Source organism: Neolamprologus multifasciatus, chromosome 3 (genome assembly GCF_963576455.1).
Source record: "Neolamprologus multifasciatus chromosome 3, fNeoMul1.2, whole genome shotgun sequence".
Classification (NCBI taxonomy): domain Eukaryota; kingdom Metazoa; phylum Chordata; class Actinopteri; order Cichliformes; family Cichlidae; genus Neolamprologus; species Neolamprologus multifasciatus.
The window spans coordinates 45,804,885-45,831,780 of NC_140441.1; the positions used below are offsets into that span (position 1 = coordinate 45,804,885).

The window sequence follows — 26,896 nt, forward strand, 5'->3', positions numbered from 1 at the left end:
GGAGTAACGGAATACACGTACCGCCGTTATGTATTTAAAATACAAAATATGAGTAACTGTATTCCGTTACAGTTACCGTTTAAAAAGGTGGTCCTTCAACTTGGGTGTGAGTGGAGCCACCTGGTGGTCCGCCACAGTATTTAGAATACAGTTACTTTGTTGAAATAAATGGATTACACGGCGGTACTTCCCTGTTTCATATTGTGGCGGGTCAGGCCTGTTTGGGTTTTGTTTGACAGCTACGTTCTGTTGTTCCAGGCGGCAGCGTTATGGTTGCCATGGTTACAGGGTGCCGCTCTCTCTCTGCGCCTTTTTGTTGTTGTTGTGCTAAGCTAATAGGCAGAATGCTACAGGTATAGCTCTAAAGAATGTAGCATCATGGGCAGTGTAGTCCGTGCTGCAGGGAGAATGGACTGCCATACACGTCATGTGTCTGTGAGCGAGGGAGGGAGAAAAAGGAAAAGTAGAGCTGTCATCGAGCAAAAACGGGAGCTGGAAGCATGTAAATATAATAATAACCACTGCAGCCAAGAAGAGAGCCTGACGAGCCCAGTTGTAAGTAAGCTATTAAGACTCGACTGTACACCGTGTTCGTGTTTTCCTCCAAAAACAATAAGTTCCGTTGGAGCAGCCTTTCAACGCCTCTCTCTGTCTCTGCTAGCAAAGTTGACCCAGACAACAAAGTAAAGCTAGTTTTCGGCTACGAGCCGACACAGAACCCGACATATTAGCCAGAGGTCCCTTTACTACGGTTCGGAGCCGCAGACCTTCAGTAACAGTAATAAATCACAGCAATAGTACATTCATGTAGTTGTAAACAGCATGATAAGTAATCCAAAGTATTCAGAATACGTTACCCTCATTGAGTAACGTAATGGAATACGTTACAGAATACATTTTGGGGCATGTATTCTGTAGTGGAATACATTTTAAAAGTAACCTTCCCAACACTGCTGACGGTCACTTACAGCATGTGAAGGCGCCTTCATATATATGTAATACACATCATTGGACCACATGTCATTCCGTTTTCATCAGAGCTTTATTATTGCAGATAGAAAAACAAGAACACAAACCACAAGTCAATCAAATTGGATGGAGCAGTGCCATCTAATGTGGCTCTGTCTCAACAGTGCATGGTCTTACTGCTCTCTTCTCATTGTTAGAAATCCGTCTAACTCAGCTATTCTCAAAACTAAAGGCCACCTACTTTAAAAAAGAAGAAAGGCAAAGTAAGGCAACATAGAGCTGATAAGAAAGAAGCTGTCAGTAGAGCAGAGTGGACAATGTTACACAGTAACTATCCTAAATTTAAACACTTCTGAGGCTTCAGTCATGAACAGGTTAGTTCATGTTGGTATTTTACACATCTGAAAATCCTGTTCTGGTCCTCATCACTTTGGCTTTAAACATCCAGACAGCATGTAACGGATACCTAACAGGCTGCCAATCAAAACGCAAACTGACGATCAAACCAGGCACGTCTCCAGAAACCATTTCTTAAATAAAAACTCAATTAAATGTTCCAACCTGATAAGTGATGCTTAACTCAAGATCATCTGTGCATGTCAGACATATTGCTCGAACTAGGATATTGACTGAGAGGGCCCTCTGGGTGAAAACACTGGTAAAAACGTTGACAAGCAGGATCGAGGTTAATCGGTGTCCCCGTCTCTGTTCACAGTATGTCCTACAGTCTCTTCCTGCAACAATCAGGATGTCTACAGTGACTTACGCTGGCGCTTCAGGAATGACATGGAGTAATCTCCCGCCGGAGTGCTCTTCTGCCTCTTCATCTGGACCTGTGACTGTGCGGTGAGCTGCAGTTTGATGGCGCTGGAGTTCACCTTGGCGGCGCACAGGAGCTCCTTCATCCCCTTCATCTTCTCACTCTGAAAGGCGATTACAGTGCCAGCTGGCGAGAGGGGGGCCTGCTCCGGGGAGAAAGGAGAAGATGCGGAGTCTGGGAGACTGGGGGACTTGGGTTTTCCTTCAATGTCTCCAGCACGTAGTCCCTGGGAGGAGCGCCGGCGGAGCCCTCCTTCTCCCACCTTCTTGGGCTGAGCTGCCACGGCAGCCGGCTGGCTGCACGGGGAGGTAGGAGCGGCAGAAAGAGGAGAGCTCTGGTCCTCCAGCTTGGACTCCCTCCTGGGCCCACGCCTGCGCCCTTCCCTGAAGTCCTCGCTCGATTGGTCGTCGTCGTCCTGGGAATCTGGCTCTTTGGTGATGATTGTTATTTTCTGACGCACCTTTGGAATCGGAGCACAAATGTGTGTTTAGCTAGAAAGCGCTAACATGTCTGTGGCTCTCCTGCAGTCACGGGCAACTCACCTGGGCATCAAAGCGACTCAGAGACTGGACAAGGTACGTGGCCCAGCCCACATGAAGGACCGGCGTGGGACTCCCTTCCTCCCACTTGCAGATGCCGTCATAAAAACGCAGCAGATGGGCAAAGCACTCGGGGTCCTGCAGGGCAGAGACAGCCGCTGCCTGCTTGGGCTGATCCTGCAAGAGAGCAGAGGTGCAAGACTGAGGCCACGTCTGTCAGTGAGTAATATTCATGATGTGCATCTAAGAACATGATCTAAATTCAGGTGGAGGTGCGCTCTGTTGGTGTCTGTTAATGTTCATGAGTTTCTACATGTTCCACATGCTTCATCAGAGAGAAGCTGAATTTGGAAGTCATCTGATAAGGAGCAAGAGAAAGAACATCTTCTGTTGGGTTGAGGTGGTCGTGCGATTGTTACTGAAGAGAGAATTAGAGCTTTGCATTATTACAGAACAGCTGCTAGTGGAGCCCTTCTCCACATACGGCCTGTGTCTGTGGGTGTATGTGCTCTGGAGAAACATTCACCTTGTCCCCTCCTTCTGTCTCCTCTCCTCCCTCCCCAGGACTCTCTGCTGCTGTAGCTGTTTCCTTCAGCAAGGTAGGGATGACATCATTTGCAATGTCAAAGAACTCCTTGTAGATCTCCTCATCCTCGCGGAAATAGTTATAGCTGCAGAAAGGTAGAGAAGGAACTTTAATACATATATGCGCTTTTCTCCTGTCACAGCATGAAGTCCAAAAAAAGTATAAGAGTAAAAACAGGATGCTGTGACATGTGGCAGACATGACAACAAGTGAGGAACAAGTGGACAGGTTCAAAAAAACAAACAAAGCACGGGCACATATTTCTCTGTGAGGCAGTGGGCTGAACCTGAAGAACAATGGGGAGCAGGAAACGGAAGCTGATGGATGTGGAGAGAATGTGTGTGGTGGGTCAGAGCTGCTATTTATAACTGCAGATCATGAACAGTGTTTGGAGGGAGGAGAGCACATGAGGATGCAGAGCTGGATACTTCCTGGACTGAGCACCACACCTATCCAGGCCAAGTGTGACTGAGCCCTTAGTGGTGGCTGGGTTAATAACGAACAAAGAACCACAAGGGCAGGAAACACAGCTGTTGGGTTAGTGCCATCTAGTGTTCATCTGCTGAAATAGCATTCACATACAAACGTCATCTGGGACCAGCTAAAAGAAGAAAAAGGTGTCTAGTGTCTGAATAACACTACTTAAAAGTGAGATCAATATAATTTTGTTTTCTTCTATTTGTCACTTTATCCAAACACTTTATTCAGAATCATCAGCACGCCGAGAGAGGAGCTGTGAGGATGCAGAGATACTGGACGCTTCCTGGATCAGGAGTCTTATTAGTGTGAACTTACTCTTGCATGACCTGGGCGGCCTCTGCCCAGGACCTCAGGGCCTCCCGGACACTCCTGTGCCTGTAGTGGAAACCAGCCAGGTACATGTAGGGGTAGATGTGCTCATTGTTATAGTGCTTCTGAGCAGAACCGACGGCCTGAGAGACACAGACAGATCAAAGACTTAAAAAATGATGCTGAACTCAGAATTAAGAGGGTTCAGTATCAGCATTCAGCAACAGGTCATGGTGGAGACGTTTATTCAGTTTGACAACGAGCAGCAAACCAAAAGCCAGAACTCCAGTGATCTCAACAAGCACTTGGAACTGAGCATCAAACAGGAAGAAGGGTGTTAACCAGAGAGATCCAGCAGGTGTGCAACTTCCTGCATGCTTTCACCACCAGTACCATCACAGTACCGCTTTTCTGTGGAAACGGCTTCCAGTTTGGATTCGGGAGACTGACTCGAGGCTGCTGGGGGATTCCCATGATGCACTCAGTGCTTCTTCTTCCGTCACCTTTTTCACTCTTTGTGTTTATATCTTGGTCCTCTTGGCTCCAGCCGAGCCTCGGGTACATCGGTGTTATTTTGGATTCTGCCATGTCCCTAGAGCAACGCTCTGGACAGTTAATTAGGAACAGCCTTCTTCAGCTAAGAAATCTCTCCAAACTGTGAACCTTGTTGTCTAAATCTGAGTTAGAAATGCTTTTATTTCATCTCTCTTAGATTGTTGTTAATGTCTTTTTCTTTGTTTGAGCAAAAAGAATCGTAACCGTCTCCAGTCGGTCCAGAAGGCTGCTGCAAGCCTCTTAACAAAGGTACAAAGACAGCATTGGTTTTACTCTCATTACACTGGCTCCCAGTACATTTTAGAATTCATTTCAAATTCTTAGTACTGACTTTAAAGCTCTGAGTGGTGACGCTACTGCCTACATCTCTGATCTTTTACAACTCCACGCTCCCTCTCACAGCCTGAGATCCAGTCAGCCCCACCAACATGTTTTAAGACCAGAGGAGGTGGATCTGTTAGAGCGGAGGCCCCCAGGTTATGGAAAGCTTTACCGCCATCGTAATGTTGCCTTGATTGTATTTATGTATTTATGACTTATTTATTTAGACTGGCACAATTAGAGTTGTGCTGTATGATCCATTGTGTTGTTTTATGTTATTGTGAAGGACTCTGTGGTTCTTATCCTGTGAAGAGTGCTATACAAGTAAAGTTATTATTATTTTTTTATACACCACTCTGCATTTAAATACTAAAATCCTTAGTAGAAGGAATGACAGGAATCACCCTATTAGAGCACTTCGCTCTCGCTCTGCAGGCCTACTTGTTGTTCCTAGAGTATTTAAAGGGAGGCAGAGCCTTCAGTTTTCAGGCCCCTCTTCTGTGGAACCAGCTTCCAGTTTGGATTCAGGAGACAGACACTATCTCTACTTTTAAGATTAGGCTTAAAACCTTCCTTTTTGCTAAAGCATATAGTTAGGGCTGGACCAGGTGACCCTGAATCCTCCCTTAGTTATGCTGCAATGGACGTAGGCTGCCAGGGAATTCCCATGATGCATTGAGTTTTTCCTTTCCAGTCACTTTCTCACTCACTATGTGTTAACAGACCTCTCTGCATTGAATCATATCTGTTATTAATCTCTGTCTCTCTTCCACAGCATGTCTTTATCCTGTCTTCCTTCTCTCACCCCAACCAATCACAGCAGATGGCCCCGCCCCTCCCTGAGCCTGGTTCTGCCGGAGGTTTCTTCCTGTTAAAAGGGAGTTTTTCCTTCCCACTGTCGCCAAAGTGCTGCTCATAGGAGGTCATATGATTGTTGGGTTTTTCTCTGTATCTATGAAGCACCTTGAGGTGACTTTTGTTGTGATTTGGCGCTATATAAATAAAATTGAATTGAATTGAATTGAACCGAAAGTCCAAGAGGAATTTGAGCTGTTATCACCAGTGCATGTGCTCTGCACAGTCTGTCCACTAGAGGGTGCTGGAACATTACGGTATATTCTAACTACACATGACGTCATAAAAGGCCTCATAGCTTAGCCACCCTGGGCCAGCAGAGCACTCAGCATCTAAGTTTGACAGTTCTCTCACACAGCCAATGGCAGAGTGAGGCTGTTATTTATCTATGCAACAGTCAGTTGGACACTTGTAAACAAACAGCCAGTCACTTTCAGTGTTGTTAGCATCCCCTCCTTGATTTTGGACTCAACTGAGCAGTAATGCTTACTCCAGGTCTTTTTCCACACTATGTTTTGATAGAGACCAGCAGCTGATTTCCAGTAGCTTGTATTGTATAGACAAAGATGAAATACTGCTGTCTGATCTTCAGCCCCACTAATGCAGAAGATCTATACGAAAAGTTTGACATGTTCTGTAAATATGAAGCCTGTAAAAGTCGCCGCTATGTGACCTGGGAAACTGGTTGATGTCTTACCTTCAGGTGGATTTTCAGGGGGTTCTCTTTTCCTGGAATTGGTTCCTGGTCTTCAAGGTCTGCCAGAGTGCCCATGGCCATGGGATATCTGGTGTGTAACCCGAGACAGAAGCACAATGTCAACTTCAAGGAGTTGCGTAAGCCTTTTTTAAATACAGCACATGTAACATTTCTGTTTTCTCCAATTATGGATGCCTTAATGACCCCGACCCTGCATAATATCGAACACCGTGACACACATTATTCAGAGAAGTCGGGTTCTAGATGTAATCGTCAAAGCTGGACCTTCTAAATGACAGCTCACAGCTATGTGATGAAATCTGACCTGTCGAGGACCCAGGCTTCATCACAGTAAAGAGTTCACTGTAAAACTGTATTTTATAAACTGTGTAATAAGATATGTAAATATTACAGCAAAGTGAACAAGGGAGCACTCACACGGTATTCTAGTGTTCACCTTAGCCAATAAAACTACATAAACTGTCTTTTTAACTCTGTATTGTGGGTTTATGAAATATGTTCAGACTTCAACGCTTTGGTCTCTGCCCCCTCCTATTACTGTGGGTTCAGTCACTCTCTAAAAGCACTGGGTGGAAACCAAAGATGGAAGGAAGAGAAGCAACATGATGACACACTGTCCTAATCTTGGGTCAGCCTGAGTTGTGTCACGCTGACAGACGTACATCGATGTACCATTAAATGCTATGGTAAAGTGAGCAAGCTTGCTGCTCAGCTGGTGTCAGGGCAAATCTGAAAGAGTCTTTAATCAATCCTCAGCACTGCACTGGTACACACTCACCTGTCCAGGTCGCCTCGTTCATACAATAGCCAGAGGAGTTTCTGGTAAAGCAACGGGAAAAAGAAAGGTGAGGAAACGAAGTGCAAGACTGTAGCGTACTTCCTTCATGTGTGCCTGGATGGACTTTCACAAGCAGTACAATGTTTCCAGTTTAAAAAAGGTGTAAATTATAAAATTACAATGTAATCACAAACTGTACAACTGAAGGTTTCTGTGCTGCTGAAAACGAGACCTGATGATGGTGTGGACGTTAATCAATATCAACAATAATTCACTGCCCAACCTAAAACCCCTCAGGTCAGAGTTTTACTGTCCATGTCCAGAAAAGCTTTTACTTCTATATTATAATATTAACACAAATTAATTGAGCCAGTATTTTCTATTATTTCACTTTTAATCAGAAAAATGTTATGAAAACCTTCAAATGAAGATAGTCTAGTACACACCACGCCCTCCTTTAGACTCACCCTGTTTGCTTCCATGTGAAATAGGACGGCTGCCGTCAGCCTTCAGTGAGCTGTATATATTAAGCGTGGCAGCGGACTAAGTCAACAGTTCATCTGCATATTTTAAAACAACCTCTGGAGACCTAATGCAGATTTTTTGCAGTGTAAAACAAACATTCATCATTACCCTGTAGGTGCAGGCCTCACCTGTTGCAGCAGCAGAAGCTCGGAGCTGTCTGTGTGCAGGTCCAGTGATGGGTTGATGGCACAAACCATGAAGGCCACCTCCATGTTTCTGTCACACTTCATGTAGGAACCCTTCAGATACAGCCAGCTCTGAGGGACACACGAAGGATCACAGCTACACTTTATGACTAAATGGTAAATGGACTTCCTCTTATATAGTGCTTTTCTATTCTACTGGAGCACTCAAAGTGCTTTATACAACATGCCTAATTCACCCATTCAAACAAGCACTTATCTATGCCGGAGTGCTTTCTATCCAACATTCACACTGCGATGGATGCATCAGAGAGAAACTTGGAATCAGTATCTTGCCCAAAGATATCTTGATGCATGCTCACTCATCCAGGTAAGGAAATCCCAAAGAGTGGATTCTGTTGATCTGGACGTTTTCAGTGGGAGAAACGTTTCGTCATCATCTTCAGTCTCAGCTCACTGCAGGTTTTAATCTTATAAACAGTACATTTGCACAATGACTGAAACCAGCCCACTGAATGCTGGGAGGTCAGTTCCTTGATCATTAATATGCAAATTCTCATGACCACTGATCAGTGGCCATGAGTCCCATTCACAGAGAATTGGGGAATGGCTGCAATCACAGCATTGTAAGATGGTGACAGATGTACCCTTAGGCCCCCTCCTCCATTCAGAGATGGTCTTTCCCTTTTCACGTAAATGGCCTCCTTGACTCCGGCCTCAAACCAGCGTTCCTCCCTGTCCAGGATGTGAACATCCTCATCATTGAAAGAGTGTCCACTGGCCTGTAGGTGTAAATAGATTGCAGAGTCCTGGCCTGACGAGGTGGCTCTGCTGTGTTGTTTGGTTTCCCCGATGTATAAATCCTGACAATCCTCCTGCACTTAACAGCGTACACTATGTTACTCTGTTTGTGTCGGGGGACCAGATTCAAAGCTGCCTACCAACGGGTTGAGGATTGAAGCCAAAAACTTTGAAATGTTAAAGGTGACCAAGTTGATCATAAGGACAGTTTGTCTTAAAGGTGCATCCTGTTTATGTCTTCGGTAAACTATGCAGACTTGGTGTAAATTCCCCTCCATAATGCCTGTGGTATGACGTCCGGCCAATAGCACCGTCTCGTTCTAATTGCTTCAGAGAATCTATCACCCTAACCACTTCCTGGGTCTCATTTCATGATAGCCTTTCTGGTTTAGCAAAACCATCCACCTACCATTGTCTGCTGCAAGGATGATAATGTTGTTGTCATTACTAAGTGATGTGAGTGCCCTCCTCTCCTCCATGCTGATTTTGGATGCTGGGGCTTTCATTGCTGAGACAGGCTAAAACCAGTTGCTCTGCTTCCACAGCTGCAATGTTGTTGTTTCGAATCGCTGTTTCTGTGGCTGTGATCAGTTCCACTAGCGGGATTAGTCTCAGCATCACAGCCCATTGTTCACTCAGTGGGCTAGTTTCAGTCATTGTGCAAAGATAATGTTTATAAGGCTGCGGAAACCTGCAGTCAGCTGAGTGGTGGCAGGATCAACTTTATGGGATTGGCCATGGATACTTTGATTTGACTGGACCAGCCAGCCAGGGATCAATCTGCTCGAGCTCCTGAGCTACTACAGCCACCCCAAGTTCCAAGATTTGACTGAAGCTGTGTACACACTGGAAGCACTTCACAGCAACATAGTGATCAGGGATTATAGAAAGTAAATGCTTTTTGGATATTTCAAGTGATTATGAGTCAAATAACAGCTGGTGATGCAATAAATCTGAAGTACAGAAAGTAACTTTTGAGGTTTAATAGAAAAAAAACTCATAAATATACACTGATTAGTGTGTAAGTGCATTTTCCAACAAACTAATGCATTTTCAGAAAGCTAATATTGTACCAGCTAATGTTGGTCTGCCCTAAAAATCACACTTTCCTTCTGATAAACAGTTTGATTACATTCACAAATCTTACGAGAGTTTATTATCAGTGTCAAACAACGTTAGGGTCCACTTCACTAACGCTGGCTACCGGCTGCTAACAGCGACAACACCAGCAGTGCTTACCAACAGGAAAGGTTGGAATATCCACAACAACTCGCCTCAGTATCGCTCTCATCACACAGAAGTGAGCTTTGCTGACCTGTAAACTCTTATTTGACTCCTTACACAACGTTTTACAGCCTCCTCGATGCCTCGCTGCAGACGAAGAGTGGCGCTGTTTGTCCTACAGCGGATCGGATTGCACACTTGGATTGTGAGAAGAAAACAGAATTCATTTGAATTGAATGAACAGATGACGTGACTGACTTCCTCAAGAGCTTTGATGCGTGTCAGATATATTTGAGTCCTGAAATGTGCAAAAGTAACCAGCTGGCAGCCTCAAAGCGATGTGTGACGACCAAATCACTCCCAGCGTGTACACAGCTTAAGATTATTTTTTAAGCACTACATACAGCTTGACTTCAACTTCTAAATCTCTGCAAATGTAACCAATCCAACATTTATTGATCATTTTCTGAGCAAAAATATCGTACATTCATACCCTCTTTGTACAAAACACCTTTACATCGGAGTCATGATCTTGTCCTTGATGGAAATATGTAAAAAGTGTGTATGTTTCTGTTCTGTGTCTTGTGTACCGTTTGTTTGTATATGTGTCTTCCTTGCTGCTGTTACACCCAAATTTCCCCTTGTGGGACAATTAAAGGATTATTCTATTCTTCAATTCTATTCATGTGTGTATAGAAATTTATTTCTGTCTGCATGAACAACACGGAGTACAACTAGGCTACAAAGGAGGAGATACCATCAGCTGCTGATGTGTAACCCAAATGTAAATAAATGATTCCACCAAGTGTCACTGGCTGAACGCTATAGGACAGGAAGAGCAAACAGAGGATGGAAATTAATGATGTACATAATGGAAAAAACAGGGATGCTTAAAAAACACAACAGCTAGAAAATGTTTGTCAGGTTTATGATGAGGCGATGCTGTCCAGCTCCTGCACAGTTACAACTCAAGTTACTTTAGTTACTGTGAAACTGAAGAGAGAAGCAGTCATGTTGTTTTCAAGGGAAAACACCATGTAGGCGTCTTTGGTGCTAACATATGACCCATGCAGTCTCACTCATGCTAGAGCTGCTGCTGTCGCTGGTGGAAAATGTCCTTCTTTTACTTAAATTGCTCACTATAGTGTCAGAATATCAACCCAACGTGATGTCGCTCTAACTCTAATTCCAACCACATGAGTGGTTTAGCACCACACTCTTCTCGTGGAATTAGTATCAATGTCAGTATATTGACCATCTCTCACATTTCTATGCAGGAAAGACTTTTCATGATGATTTTTCTTTCTTTTCTTTTTTTTCTTTTTTTTTTCTTTTTTTTTTTTAAAAATCGCGACATCGCCCAGCAGTGCTCTGGACTTTTAAACAGCTTAATGATCTGTAGAAGTTAAAATACATGAAAGAAATAGGCTTGACTGTGGTGTCTAAGGCTACGTCCACACGTACCCGGGTATTTTTGGAAGACGCAGATTTTTCTATGCGTTTGCACCTTCCGTCCACACGTAAACGCCGTTTTTGGTCACTGAAAACTGAGATTTTTAAAAATTCCGGCCAGAGTGGAGATTTTTGAAAACTCCGTTTTTGCATTTACGTGTGGACGAGAAAAACGGAGAAAACGCAGCGTCAAAGGTGTGCGCCTTTTTTGACGTCACACTGTGCGCCACGTTATTGTTTCGGTGAAATGAATTTCTACAATACTGTTACTGTTAATTGTTCTCTCTGCAGTGTTTAAATGCTTACAAATATACACACAGTTACTGTCCCTCCACACATACCACTCAGTTCTGCTTCTATGCCCCAGCTTTGTTTACTTTTTCCCACCGAGGCTTCTAGACTTCTGATTGGCAATCATTTCTGCACGGTTAGGAATATATCGCCACCTGTTGCTTTGGCATGTTCCTAGCAGCGTTTTCCTTCATTTCTGCCTTTACGTGTGGACGGGATTATTTTTTAAAACGAAAATGGAAAATCTCAGTTTTCAAAAATACCCGTGTACGTGTGGATGTAGCCTAAAACGTGTCAGACATTCACTGGCTACACTGAGCATACTGATAGAACTAGAAGCAGCTGGTTCATTCAGCTGACAGACGGGCCTCACCTTCTCATTGACTCCTGCTGTGACTGTTTGTCCTCGCCGGTCCTCGTTACCCTTCCCGTGCCAGGTGACTTCTGCTGTCTCCTCACCATTTTTACCAAATATCACCCAGGCGTGGTCCTCAGATAGTGCCAGGTGTACATCATTTAGACCCAAGACCTGACAGGCAGCCACTACTGCAAAGGCCACTCCAGAACTATCCAGTTTGGTACCTGGTTCAAATTCAACAATTAATCAATAAATGTTGGACTCACCTAACAAGCATCATGAGAAAAACCACGTTACCTGTGATGAGACTGAATAGGGACTGGATGTGGGCTCGATCCTTGAAGTAAGAACGACTGAGACTGTTCCAGATCACATCCGATACCTTCTTCACCAGCTCTCGGCTGGATCCTGCAGCAGTTCTCCGATACTGGGACAGATCCACAGCCCCGCGGATCTGTGCTGTGAACCGCTCATACAGAGCAGAAATCATGCCCAGCTCCACTGTGGGGAAGCAAGACATGGGACAATCCGGCTCCAGCGGCTCAAAACGGACCCCTGGAACATTTATGGGGATGACTCGGTTCACAGCCAGGAAGTGCTCAACAAAACCCAAGACCAGTGAAAGAAGAGCCAAGTCCGGCTCTGGTTTCCGGAGCTCTGCATCAAACAACTGAACGACTCCATCGATTCCCCGCAGAGGAAAGTGCTTCTTCTGGGCTGAGTGCAAACCCATGACGCCTGCTGTCAGTCACAACTTTGATGTATGCGTGCCTCCTCACCTGCAGTACTGAACGGGGAGAGCAGTCAGTTCATCTGTAACTCCAAATCACACACTAAACTGTGGAAAACAGGCAAATTCAAAAGCTGACCCATTAAAAATAATTCCTTATAGAAAACAACGTGTTTCCTACGTACTGGCTCATCGCCAAGAACTCTGGTTTCTCAATGAAGATGAAAACATTAAAAACAAAACAGTTCACAACTATAAAAGCAGACTTATTTCATTAATCTTTAAATAAAAGTCAGTAAGTTCATACATTATAGTTACTGTAAGTTTTAAATTACTTAATTCATTCACAAGGAAACATTTGTTGCATATATGTTGTTGAATATACAAACGTAAGATAGCAATACTGTAACACTGATTTCTACACAGAAAGCCAACAGAAGTTACACCGCACACAACACAGCATAACGTGTCACGTTTGGTTTACAGTCTCGGGTATGAAGGGGTATACGAAACATTTATTGGTTATTAATGAAGGTTAATAATGCCAACAGTAAGTATTAAGTGCTGAACAGACTAAGACATAAACACTGACATAACACTGGACCGGGGCTGAGCGGCTGGACTTGTTGCGTAATGCCGGTTACATATATGCCGCTAACGCCGGTTATATGGCGCTTCGGTGGGCGGGGCAGATTCACTGCTACCTGCGTACATTCAAAGCAGCCGCTCTTTTAGAGTTTCATGACAACAATCACTGTGCCGAAACGCATCCGGAACACCACTGGGGCGAGCACTCTGTCATTCTAAAACGAAATACTCCGTTAGGTCCATTTATATGGTAGAATAACGTGTGACGTAAGCTAACTAGCTAACTTTACTAAATTAAGTTAGCTACTCATTTCGCCTTTCAAGCCGCGCTAATTTGCTGAATTAGTCCTGCTTTGTTTAAATAAGTCGGACGACATGCAGACACAAACCAAACCCGAAAATGAGTCACACGCTGAGGGGAATATGTTATCTGCTTGAATGAGCAGCTATTAAGCTAACAAGCTAACAAGCGGCTATCAGCTAAAGTCACCACTATTGGAGCTTTTGGAAAATATATCGCACCAGCTATACAACTCACCAACTCACCCTCAGCTCTAAATCAGCCAACAATCTGACCAATGTTTAAGTGATCGCATACCCGTTTTCTCACAGCTCGCGCCACATGTTTTTGTTTGTGTCCCCTTTCTTTTGCCGCGCAGCTCAATCTGCCCGAAAGTCAGTTGGCATATGTCGACGTTTGCGTCTCGAAGCAGATCTTACAGCAACAAGCACGCTTCTCTCGAGCGCAAATGTGCGCCTTTAGGCCCATCCCTATGCTTCGAGATCGTAAGTCCTGCGCAGTGGGGTTTTCCTCGTGTATGCTGGGAAATGCAGTTCATTTTAGGGTATTCCCCTACACCCCCAGTAGAGGTCACCACGACGCCTTTAAGAGATACGTGCTTTAAAATGGAACGACAGTAAATGTTACATAACGGAAAACGGGGCACGTATGGAGCATAAAACATTTAGGATAACATAAAAATGTACCGCAGAGTTGAACTCACGGCATATTTATCTTTAATTAAAACAGTATGTGGTTGGCTATGACACAAGCGCAGACATATTTGTGTCTACAGAATAGAACAAAATAACCTGTTATTGTTATTGTACACGTTGATCGAAATCGTGGATTTGCACTCATGATCTAATATTTCGATTAAACGTATTTCAAATTCAGTCTCCCAGTAAATTAATAGCTAATTTCCGAAGTACACAAGGTATTGTCCATGGTGTCCTGTGCTAAGGAGTAGTTGCTGTGATGCTGTGGTCTGTTTTTTATGTGCTGCTCGGGAATTCAGTGACACTGCACTGTTGTAGTTGATATAATTTTTGTTAAATGGTAGAAGCGAGACGGACAGATCAGCCAATGGTGATAAATGATAAAGGCTTTTTTTGCTGGTGTTGTTGAACGCTGACACGTCCTACTGGAAGCGTAAGCCTTGAACGTCTCACACGCAGACACATTTTTTTGCCCCTCCTCCACATTCTGCCTTGTTTCCCTCCGTCTCCGCTCCGCTCTCAGTGCTCGGACATAGCCTGAAGGTGCAGAGCCGAGTCCCGCTTTTTGAGGGAAATTCGAGGAAAGTCAGACGTCACAGACACCCTGATAGACCATTACAAGAGAAACCCATCCGAGACGACAGACGTTTCGCCGCTTCTGTGCAGTTGTGTTGTAACTTATATAAAATGGATCCAGTGACTCAGTCCGCCCAGATATCGTCGTCGCAAGGCTTTGCCGATGGACAAAATTCTGCTACCAAAGAATCAAAGCTGTCTGGTAAGAAGTAACCAAAGGATACGGTAGCTAGCTAAATATAGAGCTCGATGCGTGTTTTATTCGTACCTTACGTTAAGCTGTATGTGTTGGGCTTTTATTTACACGCATGAATATCGGTTAACGTCCAGTTTATAACGCAGTGACATTATGACTACAGCCATTGTAATGCAGAACGCCCTCACTGTGTCTCCCGCTGCCTGGATGAGGAGCTGATTTCAGCTGTGATGGGAGACACCTGTGGTCGTGGATATTTCCTGATACACGGCTGCCAGTCACGCTCCGTGCAGCTGTGGCCTGCCTGCTGTCTGGGCTCGTTTTAGGCGAAACAACAAGCTAACACGGTGTTTGAATCCCTCTTTTTATTTGGCCTTACTGACAAACAGGAGCACAGCAAGTGGGCGGCCCTGCAGAATCAGGGATTATATATTTGACAGACGGTAACCAGCCTGCTACTGAACGGCGTAATACTGTTGAAAAGGCCTCGTTTAAAACAAAGGGAACACATCTGATTAAAGTACGTGTGCGTGGGACGTTTGATGTCAGCTAGATTTAAATGTAAATCCTGCTGTCCGATTAGAGCTTCTTCTACATTCTTATTCATAAGTGCAGAAATATTACATGACGGGTTTTTCTGCTGAACGTTGTCGAAATGTTGCGTTTCCCTGCACTGCAGAGGCGTTGTCACTGTGCAGTTACCACAGAGAGGCACCTCTTAAAGGCACATTTGCCTTTTGCTGGCACTGCCTGGATTATGGGAGCCAGATGAACATCAGCATACCCGACGAGCTGCGGCACGCCCATTTACTACTTAGTTTATAGCTGTCGTCAGCTCCACTTCCACATGGAGCCCGTTTTCAAACAAAAACTCACAACCTGGATCTACAGTTTCACCATCACGCCCTCTCTATATCCGCGTATGAGGCTGACATGATTTAAACTCCACGGTTGCGCCACCTGAATCCTACAAAGCTGAAGCCGTGAATCATAAGATTGTAGACTTTCAAGAAAGGCAGCAGGTGTGGTGATGCCAGCTGGATCCCACAGGGCGTGGCACATTCTCCCTGCTGAAGTAGATAACTGTGGTTTGGCAAGTTTGCAGAAATTTCCATGTAATGCATCACATGATAAATAATTAAGGACAATATATTTAACAATAAATGTTAAAATTCAGTATTTGTATAATCGGATTATTTAACAGTTACAGATGGTGCAAGTAAGTTGAGTTGTCTGTGCTTATATGAATCCTGGAAAACATTGTCAAGTTAGTGTGAGGTGTAACTGGTTTGTTTTTTATGAATGAAGCACTGAACTAACTTGCCTGGTGTTTAGACTCTGATCACATCAGCTGCCTGTCTGCAGAGATGAACCTCTACAAGGAAATAACTTTGTCATCCTTTACAACTTTTTTCAAATGCATGTTGTTAGTGTGTAATATGTGTTTAGGGTTATCGCAGTACTGTAATTTCTTAATTGGTATTCATATCATTAAGTTTGCAACAGTATCAACACTAGCAGAATAAAAAAGCACTAGTACCTACTCGGCCTGACTCGACTCAGTTTTTATGGTTTTCCATTAGCTCGTAGTCCCTTTTCTCTTAGTACCTACTCGGGTTCCAACCAAGCAGAGTCGAGCCAAAAATGTGACAGACAGACTTCTTGCCACTGATTGGCCGGGAAATGACTTCACTAGATGAGTCATTAGAGTGACTCCTGCACAAGAATTTAACCCGACAGCGAGGTTTAACTCTCTCTTGTTTGAGTCTATGGAGAGAAAAAAAAAAGGCGGAGCAGCAGGTATACCATCACTTCAACAGTTTGTTGTGTTTGTGTCAGGGATAAGTTATGATGACCCCACCCACACTGAGGTGGTACTCTAATGGAAGACGACCGAAACTGAGTAGAAACGAGTTAAGCTGGAGCCGAGTAGGTGTTATTGAAAATATAAAGGTTTTAATCTCTCAATTTAAACATATTTATCTGCTCCTTGTGTCTTATCTAATTAAACTACGCGTGTCGTTTGTCATCACTAACGGATAAATTTCTGGGCACTATCCCACGAATCCTGCAGAATCTTTTTTTTTTTTTTTAATTATTTTCTTTATTGCATGTCCAATATGCAGGGTGGTAAGAAGAGGTTAAATTTGTGTGCACAGAACTTAAGACCTTTACCAATACTGGCCTCGTTTCCACATTAGTAAATGAGGCCAGTATTTTTAGGCTGTCAGAGACTGTGCTGTGCTTTTGCTGTCAAATAGAGCTGGTGAGGAAGGCTACCACTGTTTGCCTAGTTGCTCGTAGACTTTTCTTAGCTATAATCTCGAAACCTAACAATAACATAATCGTGTCTTTGTGTTAAATTAACACCACGTTGACATTACAGACAGGCAGAACTGATGTTTGCTGCATAGTTCCTACATTAATGTTATTTTTTTATTATTGACCTTAGCCACTACCTTATAGTCCAATTCCTTCGATCGATCCCGCTTATCTATACTTGCATTCCCGCTACAATCAGCTGATTTCATGTCGTGTGTTGGAGGAGAATAATAGTGGGGCAGTCTACAGCATGGACATTACTTTTATTTTTATTGCACAAAAGGATGAGAGTGCGACGGTAAAGTGAAGACTGCAAACAACTGCAATATACTTGTTAACACAACGTTGGCTCTTTGCAAGCACCCGAACTTCAACAGGTAACAAACCGACGAGCAGCCAGGCTGCAGCCTCCGTTTCTACCTGCTCATGTTTCTACGATCACGTTAAAGTCTCTCTGTGCTGATTTTCATCTTGGCTTTGTGTTCATAGCTAAATACTAAGAGGAAGATATGTGTGTCCTCATTAGGATGGGATTTATGTTGGTGTGTGGGACTGTAGCCTCAATTTATGCTGTTAATTGGTAATTATGAGACGGCGTGTTTCAGATCATTTTACACAGTAACATGAAAGTAACTTAACAAGTAGTGTAACGAATGTCTTTCTCCTGGGAGTAATTAAGTAACGGACCTCATTACATTTAAGAAAAGTGTTCTGTGTAATATGTGCAATCAATTTTTTGAGTAATGACCTCAGCAATGATCACAACAAAGAGGGGAATTCCCACAGCATGCAAAAAAAGTCCACTCAGCATGTAATTAATTTGCATGAATTAATTACATGTCTTTGATATGTTGCTTAGAGTCAAAGTGGAGCCAATGAGAATCGATAATGGAATCAGAATTGTTAACTTCTTATCAGTTCCCATCGCTGCGTGTGGATTTGGCCCAGCCAAATGTGTTTTAAAGCTTGGAGGAGAGATTCGACAGCATCCCTTTGGGGGATCCTGTGGGAGGTGCTACTCGAGTATCTGGCCTGTTGCTATGAGCCATTCGGTCCCTGTATAACCACAGCAAGAGCTCGGTCCATGTTGTCAGTAATAAGTCAAACTCGTTATCGATTCTGTTCATAATTGTGTAGGCAAGTGTCTGAGGCCTCTGCTTTAGTGGCGTCAGGATCGCGTGCCTGCTTTTTGCAGATGATGTGGTGCTTTTGGTGTCAAAGATTAGATTTTGAGACGAGTCCATGAACATGACTTATTCCTGAATAATGTTGGAAAATTCTCCCATGATTCTGCACTACTTCAAAACAGCATCAGCACACTGCATCTTTCCCTGTGCTTAAGGCCCAGTTATTACTTATGCTAGAGTTGTATTGACAAGAGAAAATTATTATTGTAGTTTGGGGATTTTTTTTCTTTTCAGGATCTCTCTCTTTTTTTCTTTTTTTTTTGCTTTTTAGAGAATTGTTGGCAGCATTTTTCCTGGTAATTGTCTCAGGATTTTGAGTCTGTGGATGTCAGAGCGAGCAGATGTCCTGGCCTGCCCAGCTTCTATCTGTTGCTCAGCCCATTACACTTGAGTTCCACAGTGGTGATTGGCTGTAGTCACAAAGGAAGTGGCACACTTTGAAATGGGGACCTCATTTCTCAAACTATGTTGCATCATATTTACAGGACGAGTTGGCTTTGGAATCCATCAGAGTATCGCTGCAGTTTGTGGTGAATTTATGCAGCGCTCATCGTAATCATCAGCTCATAATTTGATGGTTAAAATCCTCTCCTGCGTGCATTCTTCATATTGCATCATGTGCGCAAACAAACATTCGTTAGTAGTGAATGTTTAACCCCCATCAGTCTGCTTTCCCTTCTCTGCTTTGCTCTAATGCAGACTGCAGCTACTGCAGTTGACAGTATCCAGGAGTTAGTGATGCACTACCTACAGCCAGAACCTTCTATATGACTTTCTTTATGATTTCTTGTGAGAACGGTTCACCACTGAGCAGTTAAAAGTGAAGCACACAATCGAAGCTTGAAAGAACAGTGAGTTCTTTCAGCCCCCATCCCCCTCGCTGGCTCTCTTCCTTCTTTGCCACGCTGACCCTCCTCTCTCCAGTCCCTGCTGAGGGTCACAGAGGCAATCAGATAGCCCTCAGGGGTGGACAGTACAAGATAGCTTGAGCAGGAATTGCAAGCATGGCAGTAGAGCCTCCCTTCACTTCCATTCAGGCCCTAAACTAAGAAGCTAGAGTCCATTTTTTTCCCATGCCAGTCTGTGGTATCTGGATGCTTATTGTGATTGCATGGAGCCTCGTCGTATAGGCACTCTGTTCCAGATCCATGATTTCTGCAATAAGACATTGGTTAAAGCTGCACTAATGACTACTTTCTATTTTAAGGAGTCATTTGTGGCTACAGATCCACAGAGAATTATCTCTAACTCTGGAGTTCACCTTAGCTCTGTTGAGCTGTATGGCCTCCTTTAGCTCGTAGTTTGTTTTTTACCTTCTAACTGGATTTCTCAGCTAAGGTTTATGCAGGGGGACAAAAACAGGAAACAAGCAGCTGTTTTAGCTAAAAGGCAACACTGTGTCTCTTGTTTCTGCCATCCTCTTTCATATGTAAAGTGTTGTTCTTGTTGTATTTCCACACTTTTTCAAAAAAAAAAAAAATACTCATTTTTACGCATCTCACAATTTGTGACCTGATGTATGTGCAGATTTGTAGGTTTTGATTTGTTGTACGCAAGCAGATATGTGGTTCATATGGATTTAGCTTGGCTTGGAGTGCCAGCAGCACTTTTAAGGTTGGTGGTTCGATCCCTGGCTGTTCCCAGTCTCGTTAAATACCAGAGGTGTGGTGTTTTGAAAGGGTAACAGTGATATGAATCTGAGAGAAGGAATGTTGCACCACACCAACCCTAACCTGCCCCACCTGTACCACTGTCAGTTGAGCTGAAACAAAACCAAAAGCCACACCTCATCTTTATGCAGCGAAAGTTCCTTTCCCACAATGACAAGGAAGAGTGAAGCATGAGCTCCTATTGGCTTCCACTTTACCCTGAAAGGCAGCGTTCACAGTGGAAGATATGAAGTTGGGGTTGACTAAGGCTACGTTCACACTGCAGGTCTTAATGCTCAATTCCGATGTTTTGATCAAATCTGATTTTTTTTTTGTCTGCTTGTTCACACTACAAATAAAATGTGGCAGCAAACGTGCTCTAGTGTGAACGCTCAAAGCGGCCCGCATGCGCAAAAGAAGATGTCGCACACAACGCGCTCTGTTTAGACCCAGAGCAAACAATATTGTTTGACTGATGGCCTTAATATAAAGACTTCAGACTTCACGTTTCCCAATTTTTGCTTTAAGTTATTTTGTTATTTACATAATAATGTAGATAACCTAATAATGATCCTTATTGCTGTTTTAGAGGAGCGCTGCTTCAAAGGATAGTTGCAGATTTCTGTCAGAATCTGCAGATTATACAGTACAAATAAAATGTTCACGTTGTCTTCCCAACAGTTTCACCGGATTGCCAGGAAGCGTTCACGACGTCCTCTCCGGCGCTGATAGTTGGCGTCTGTCTTGTGTCAGTGACGTAAAAGACGGATTTAATGCGACATGACGGTTCAAACAGCAGTCGCTTTCTAAAACATCGGATATGTATCAGATTCAGTACCACATACGAAAGTGACCCAGATCGGATTTGAAAATATCGGATTTGTGCCGTTCACACTGTCATACCATGATGGATATGGGTCGCATAGGGTCAAAAAAATCGGATTTGATGCGCTTTCGCCTGCAGTGTGAACGTAGCCAAAGAGCGAGCGGACCACAGCATTTTTACTTTAGGTAGATTCTGTAAGCTGGTTGGTGGCGTTTAGTCACATGCAAAGCTTAGTGCAGGCCAGCTTTACATTCTGGTCTTGTTGGAGGTTGTTGCAGACGGAGCGCTGTCCAAGCTAGTCTAGTTTTTACACACTTGATTGGAAATCTTTGTAACTTATGTGGAGCTCCCTTTGTGTACCAGGGGTACGAATAATCCAATTGTTCTATCGTACCAATGACTGATCGAATCGTCCGCCCACAAAGTAAATGTTGTGGCGTAAATGCAACAAAAACTGAATTCACACCATAAAGACCAGTTTCTGACCGATGGACCATCTACAGTTCAGAAGAATGGCTAACACTCCCACAGCGTTGGTTATAGGGGTGGGCGATATAAACAATATAAATTTGGCCAACGATAGAGATTTTGACTATATTGCTCTATCGCGATAGCGCATGTTGATGATGTCATCAAGCTGCGCCTGTTTTGGTCGAAAGCATCGCAGCGGCTAAAATCATTATCATCTACAAATTATGGCGGGCGACAGTCAAAGCAAAGAGATGAAGCACTTTTGAAATATGGGGAAAGCCAAAAACTGCTAAGTGATTGCATTTGTCCCTGACCACCAGAATCCCTCACGTTAACTTTTATCGAGTGGAAAAAAAGTTGGCGTTCATCCTCCAGCTTCACTGTGCTAATGTTATGCTAACATAGCTGTGTCGCTAGCAATCACGTAGCACAACATTATATACCAGGTAGTCCAACTTCAGTAACCCTGCAAACGCCACTGCTGTTTAGTTTTCTGTCTTCATTTATGTTGGAAGTGATAGCAGAGCTGTACGTTTGAATTAGTTTCAAAAATCTCTCAGTCAGAACATGGTATGAAATGTTTAGGTGTAAACTAGCGAGCTAACTTCCTGTTAATTTCTAACTCCGTTGAATTTAATAAATTCTGTTTTCATGGATGTAAAACTTAATTGTTACACCCGATAAAGCAGCAACGCTGATGATTTTATTAAAGATGAAAGAATTTAGACCGTTTTTAACTCTTAGCGTTCGTTTGACTTTGGGACCAGAAGTGGATCGAGTTTTGGACCCAGATTACTCCGAAGCTCCTCACTACAGCAGCCGTAATGCTCTGATAATCCATCAAGCAGTGCCGCTTACGAAAGTTGTACTAAAACATTTTTTAACAGATTTCTGCCAAAATCGGTTCGAGGTCAGTAAGCACAACCAGAATTCATACATAAGGCACACTCTCGATTTTTGAGAAAATTAAAGGATTTTAAGTGTGGAAAATACGTTATGCAGAAGAAAAGAATATATCGTGATATATATCGTTACCGCACATACTTCAAATTATACCGCGATATGAATTTTAGGCCATATCGCCCAGCCCTAGTTGGTTATATTACCTTTGTTTGTATCGGTGGTATAGAAATGGAACGTGTGCTGTTTAGGTTTTAGCCCAAACCAAGCTGCAGTCCGAAGTATGTGGAGATGGGTACTGGACAGAGCTGTGGAGCAGTGACTGTGTAAATTAAATGTTTGTGTGTGAAGCTTCTGTCTCTTCGAGTGCTTTTGTCTGCTCGTTAAGTACATCGTCTTGATTTTTGCCTGTGTAGCAAATATAAGTGCATGTGTTAAAGTTTTTGTAAGTTTGAATGAAACGATGGACACCTGTAAGCACTGGTTTGTTCTGGTCCTTATGTGAAGTAGTACATGTGTAGAGTTGTTAAGGCTGGATAAGTTAACTTTTCTTTTGAGTGAGGACAGTGGATGGAGATGTTTGTCTTCTTCTACGATGATTATTCTTCTGTCCTCTTTATTTTTTCAGATTCCTTTCTTTCCTCTTCGCCTGTATCTCTCATTCAGTCTCCTCAAGGCAAGTGTATGGTTCTCTTCGATTGCTCGCCTGCTCTCTCTCCCTCTGCCCTGTACTTTCTTGCTGCCCTGCTGCTGTGCAGTTCTGCCTCATGCCTCTTTCTAGTGCCCCTCTCCTGCCAAATAAGAGCCCAGTAAAAACAGCTCGCCTGCAGAGAAACAGCATTAGGTGGCTGTGGCCCTAACCTGCTCTTACCCTGCCCCTCCTCCTGCAGACCTCAGTCTGTTTTCAGCATTCCTTTAGGCTGCTGCAGTTATTCTAAGCTGACCAGTCAGCAAAGCTCCCCTTGTTTTCAAGGACTATTGACTGATTGATTGCTTTTCTTTTCAGGCTCCTTAGACACACCTATCCATTGCCATAATCTGAGCCGCAACAGCTCTTGTTTACGTAGTCATACTGTAGAGTTAAAATAACGTCTCTTGCCACTCTCAAAGCCTTCCTTGGGCCATGTGAGAACTCACTGCTGCTTCTTCTTGCCCAGAATTGTACACTAAGAGTGTTGCTCATAAAAGCCTCTGTCTGCAGCTGCTAGCAGTGTGATCCATTTCAATCTTTGCTGCCTGCTAGCAGGCATTATTTAGGTCAGCATCGCTCACTGTAGGTTCAAGATAATCCCGAGATTGCCACCTTATTTTAGGAAGGCAGAGAAGTTCAAGTTCACATTGTGCATAAAGGACCAGAAATCTAAAAATGGATGAGGTTGGTGTCTCAGGGGAATGATTCTACCTTCCTGCTGCCCTAGTATCTGAATTCCCCTTCCCAGTTTCAGTCCTAGAAGCTATTGTGTACTGGAGGATGAGTGGCACTGGAGATATCATCGACCGCCCAGTGGCCTGGGTCTGCCATTGCCTGTAGCTCATTCACCCTCCATCCCACTACCTACTTACGGCTCTATAGGCTTTGTGCATGTCTCACATCATTGCTTATGCAAAAAAAGTAGGTACATTTTTCCTTAACCCCCCAATTTAGCTTCTTCGCTTTCTGATTCTTTTTGAACTGTTGTTTCTATCACCGCTATAGTCTTTACTTGTTTGTTAGACAAGCCTAGATAAGGGGTAGCGTGAGTGATAACATGAGCTGCACCAATACAACATACAAGCAGCCGCCCTGAGGTTTGACCGACTATGACCACACCCTGTGGAATTTGCACTCTGACTCACTGGCGTCTTAGCAAAGATACAAACTTTACACTTTTTAGCTGTTTTTGCAGAATTTTAATCAATTTTGGACCAAGTACAAGTTCAGTAAGCATAAACAGGAGTTAAACTCAGTCTTGGGTCATTTTGCTGTTTTATCAGCTGCCACAAATAACAGCTGAGTCCTGGAAGACTATTTATGCGGCACATCTGTTGTTGTAAATGGCAACAAGTATTTGAGGGATCAGTGAGAATATAGTTGAATAAGAGCGTGTTAAGTAGATGAAAGACATTTAGAAAATCAGGTTTTTCTTATAGTCTCTAATAAGGCAAATGTAATGAAAAATGAGTGAAAATGTAAATAATTTATACTGTAGTGAGCTCATACACAGACTATAATGATGCTAACATAGACCATCAGACTGCCAACCTAAAAGAAACACCTGTGAGTGAAAGCACAGGTGCACAGTGTCAAGGTCCACCAGCAGACAAGTGTGGGGTCGCCCACTGGAGCTCACAGATATTCAGACACAGCGCTGCAACCAAATGAAAATATGGAGTCATTCTGGGCCAGTTTATGGTCTCCATGATTTTCCATTGTGTGGCTACACAACAGCTCCACTCAACTCTCCATTAGTGTAACAGCAGATTGCACAAATCGGTCACGGAAGGCTACTCATTCCCCATTTGTAAGATGGCACACGATGGCACATGGGGATTATTAATATGCAAATATGGTGACAAACAAGTTCTTAAAGCTACCTTTGAATCGAAGCATGAAGGTCCTAACAAGGGAACCCGAGCATTAATATGTGTTTTGGAATTTGTTTACAAGTCCAAAGCTTCCATAACGTTGCTGGAAAGATGGAAAGTGCATTCATGTGGCCTGGTTTGAACAAAGCATTGTATTGTGGTGCAGGGGAGGTGGCAGCTCTACCAAAGACACAGTGGAGCAGTCAGCTGAGTATGGCTGGTAAACTCTTATACAGAGAGCAGGGAGGGGTAGGTGCTGACAGCCCCCCAAAAAGTAGAAGAAAATGTTTGGAGTAAATTGAAAAGACTGATCAATATCAAATTACAAAGTAAAGCCTTGGTCATGAGAATTTGGATGTTGCTGTGCACTGGTTATACTGGGCTGATGTTCATTTCTTAAAATATGTGCCAGGTACTTGTCACCACGGGGACTGAAAATGACTCATCTTTGTAGCCTGGAGGATTGCCGAGGGCACAGGGTTACTGCAGCCGCAGTGAGAAAGCCTTCAACACTCAAAGAGAATAGAAAGTGCTTCAGTGGCCCAATTTACTGCTCAAGGGCAACAGTATTATCTAACTCTTCACATATTTGTATAAGCACGTTACATAATCGCGAGCTAACGACCAGCCAGTGTTAATTATGTAGAAAATCACTCGACAACTAAAAGGCAATTATGACTCTGTTTTTTTTCTTCTTGCTTTTATAAATGAAATTTATGTTAAAAGTTGTAATGAAGGCTTGAATTCATTATAAAAGTCTGTTCTGAACTTTTCCTATAAGTTCACTGTTTAACTTTAATCACCTTTAGTGATGAGTATTAGTAATTGGGCTGCCAGTGTAAAGTGTTTCTGCCTGCACTTCTTGGATATGTCCCAGCTAGAGCTGGGCGATATAAGATTTTTTCATATCACGATATGTTTTTTCATTTCAGGTGATAACGATATATATCACGATATAAGGCAAATAACTATATTTGTAAGATTTAAATGTGCCGTTGCTCACAAGTAAAATGTGAAATAATCAGCAGCTTGTTTTGATTTAAATATTTATTTCCCATAATAGGTTCAACAGGGTAGATGTACTTAAGGAACATGAGACTGTTTCAGATAAATAAAGGCAAATATTGCAAACTACACAAAAGGCAGCCGCTAAAGCGTTTAAGTTTCAAAATAGAACAAACAAAACAGACTAAATTGTCAATTCCACTTAGAAACAAAATATTAATTCTAAAAATAAATCTTAGTTTGTTTTACAGAAGAACAGACAAAATTGACTAACTTTTGTCAATATCAAATAAACTGAGAAATTCTCAATCTCTCCTTGTTGTATAGCTTAGCTTTTCAAACAGTTTTAACAGTTACTTTAGTCTGACAAAAGCCGAATGACGAATTAGCGCTTCCAGTCAGAGATTGAGCATGCACCGCTTTATTGTATTTCCAGACTTGCTTTCGGCACAATTTACAGTGCGCGCTACTCTGTTTTTGTCAGACTTGAAATATCAGAAATACCTTCACACTACGCAACTTCTTTGGCTCTTCCATTCGACAATCTCTGCGGCATTGGAACCATCATCGGTTTTCTCTTCGGTAACCTTCGGTCACGCTCTCGGTTGATTTTTCTCTAGTCGGCACACTCATTTCCTCCATTACCCGGGCGGCACGGCAGCTGGCTGCTTCCCAAAACAAATACACATGTGCGGCTTGGCACTTGTGCTGTATGTAACAAGTCACGTGACGTGACGCTGCAGCTGTGATTGGTTCGGCTCTGCACTACTTAATTTGGATTGGCTGTTCTTTTTTTTTTCTTCTTCTTCTTTTTTTTTTTTAAGAGGACAAGAGAGATGAGGCTTATCGCAATAGTTTAACTTTTCTATCGAGAAAAAGTTCTTTTGCAATACATATCGTTATCGTTCTATCGCCCAGCTCTAGTCCCAGTCATAGGAGTCACGCCCAGGACGTCTTTCATGGTTCACAGTTGGTTCTGTACTCAGAGCCTGGGTTAAGGGATGTAACCAGTGTTTCCTGGTAGTGTTTTTTTGTTTGTTTTAGGGCTGTGCAATATGACCAAAATCTCATATCCTGATATAAGACATTAATCGTCCCGACAACGATATATATCACAAAAAAATTACATTTTCTGTAAATTCTGCGAATCTTGGGCAA

General features: G+C 43.1%; 2 protein-coding genes and 1 long non-coding RNA gene across 8 annotated transcripts in view; 1 reads left to right on the forward strand and 2 right to left on the reverse strand.

Annotated features, from left to right (window-relative positions):
* Nucleotides 1–1,010: 1,010 nt before the first annotated feature.
* On the reverse strand, nucleotides 1,011–13,916 carry men1 (multiple endocrine neoplasia I). Of its 4 annotated transcripts, none has more exons than XM_085151505.1 (10): nucleotides 13,641–13,916; nucleotides 12,022–12,503; nucleotides 11,740–11,948; nucleotides 7,584–7,712; nucleotides 6,931–6,971; nucleotides 6,132–6,219; nucleotides 3,710–3,846; nucleotides 2,855–2,999; nucleotides 2,332–2,505; nucleotides 1,011–2,249 (listed from the first exon to the last, which is right to left on the reverse strand). In XM_085151505.1, exons 2-10 carry the CDS (start codon nucleotides 12,455–12,457, stop codon nucleotides 1,722–1,724), a joined length of 1,887 nt encoding a protein of 628 aa, XP_085007631.1. In that variant the 5' UTR covers nucleotides 12,458–12,503; nucleotides 13,641–13,916; the 3' UTR covers nucleotides 1,011–1,721. The 4 variants fall into 4 exon arrangements, with proteins under 4 accessions (XP_085007631.1, XP_085007623.1, XP_085007614.1 ...); XM_085151497.1 differs by having other exon boundaries at nucleotides 13,589–13,916; XM_085151488.1 differs by having other exon boundaries at nucleotides 12,022–12,511; nucleotides 13,589–13,915.
* LOC146523574 (uncharacterized) lies at nucleotides 10,031–11,733 on the reverse strand. The gene is made up of 2 exons (XR_014872455.1): nucleotides 11,289–11,733; nucleotides 10,031–10,386 (listed from the first exon to the last, which is right to left on the reverse strand). It is a non-coding gene; the product is annotated as an uncharacterized LOC146523574 (long non-coding RNA).
* A 583-nt stretch (nucleotides 13,917–14,499) lies between the features above and the next one.
* rtn3 (reticulon 3) overlaps nucleotides 14,500–26,896 on the forward strand; it is a 29,525-nt gene continuing 17,128 nt past the window's right edge. Inside the window, exons 1-2 of one of the 3 annotated variants that reach the window (XM_085151260.1) lie at nucleotides 14,500–14,819; nucleotides 22,797–22,844. In XM_085151260.1, the coding sequence (XP_085007386.1) occupies nucleotides 14,729–14,819; nucleotides 22,797–22,844 (139 nt within the window). In that variant the 5' untranslated portion in view covers nucleotides 14,500–14,728. The remainder of the gene's footprint in view (nucleotides 14,820–22,796; nucleotides 22,845–26,896) is intronic. The other 2 variants (XM_085151270.1, XM_085151280.1) reach the window with 2 other exon arrangements.

What these genes read in the sequence shown, in the direction of transcription:
- men1 (XM_085151505.1), bottom strand. Translation starts at nt 12,457, where the DNA reads ATGGGTTTGCACTCAGCCCAGAAGAAGCACTTTCCTCTGCGGGGAATC. An exon ending in CAGCAGGAGTCAATGAGAAG is followed by an intron (nt 7,713 to 11,739) that starts GTGAGGCCCGTC and finishes TGTGTCCCTCAG; the next exon opens with AGCTGGCTGTATCTGAAGGG. An exon ending in CCCTGAAAATCCACCTGAAG is followed by an intron (nt 3,847 to 6,131) that starts GTAAGACATCAA and finishes TGTGTCTCTCAG; the next exon opens with GCCGTCGGTTCTGCTCAGAA.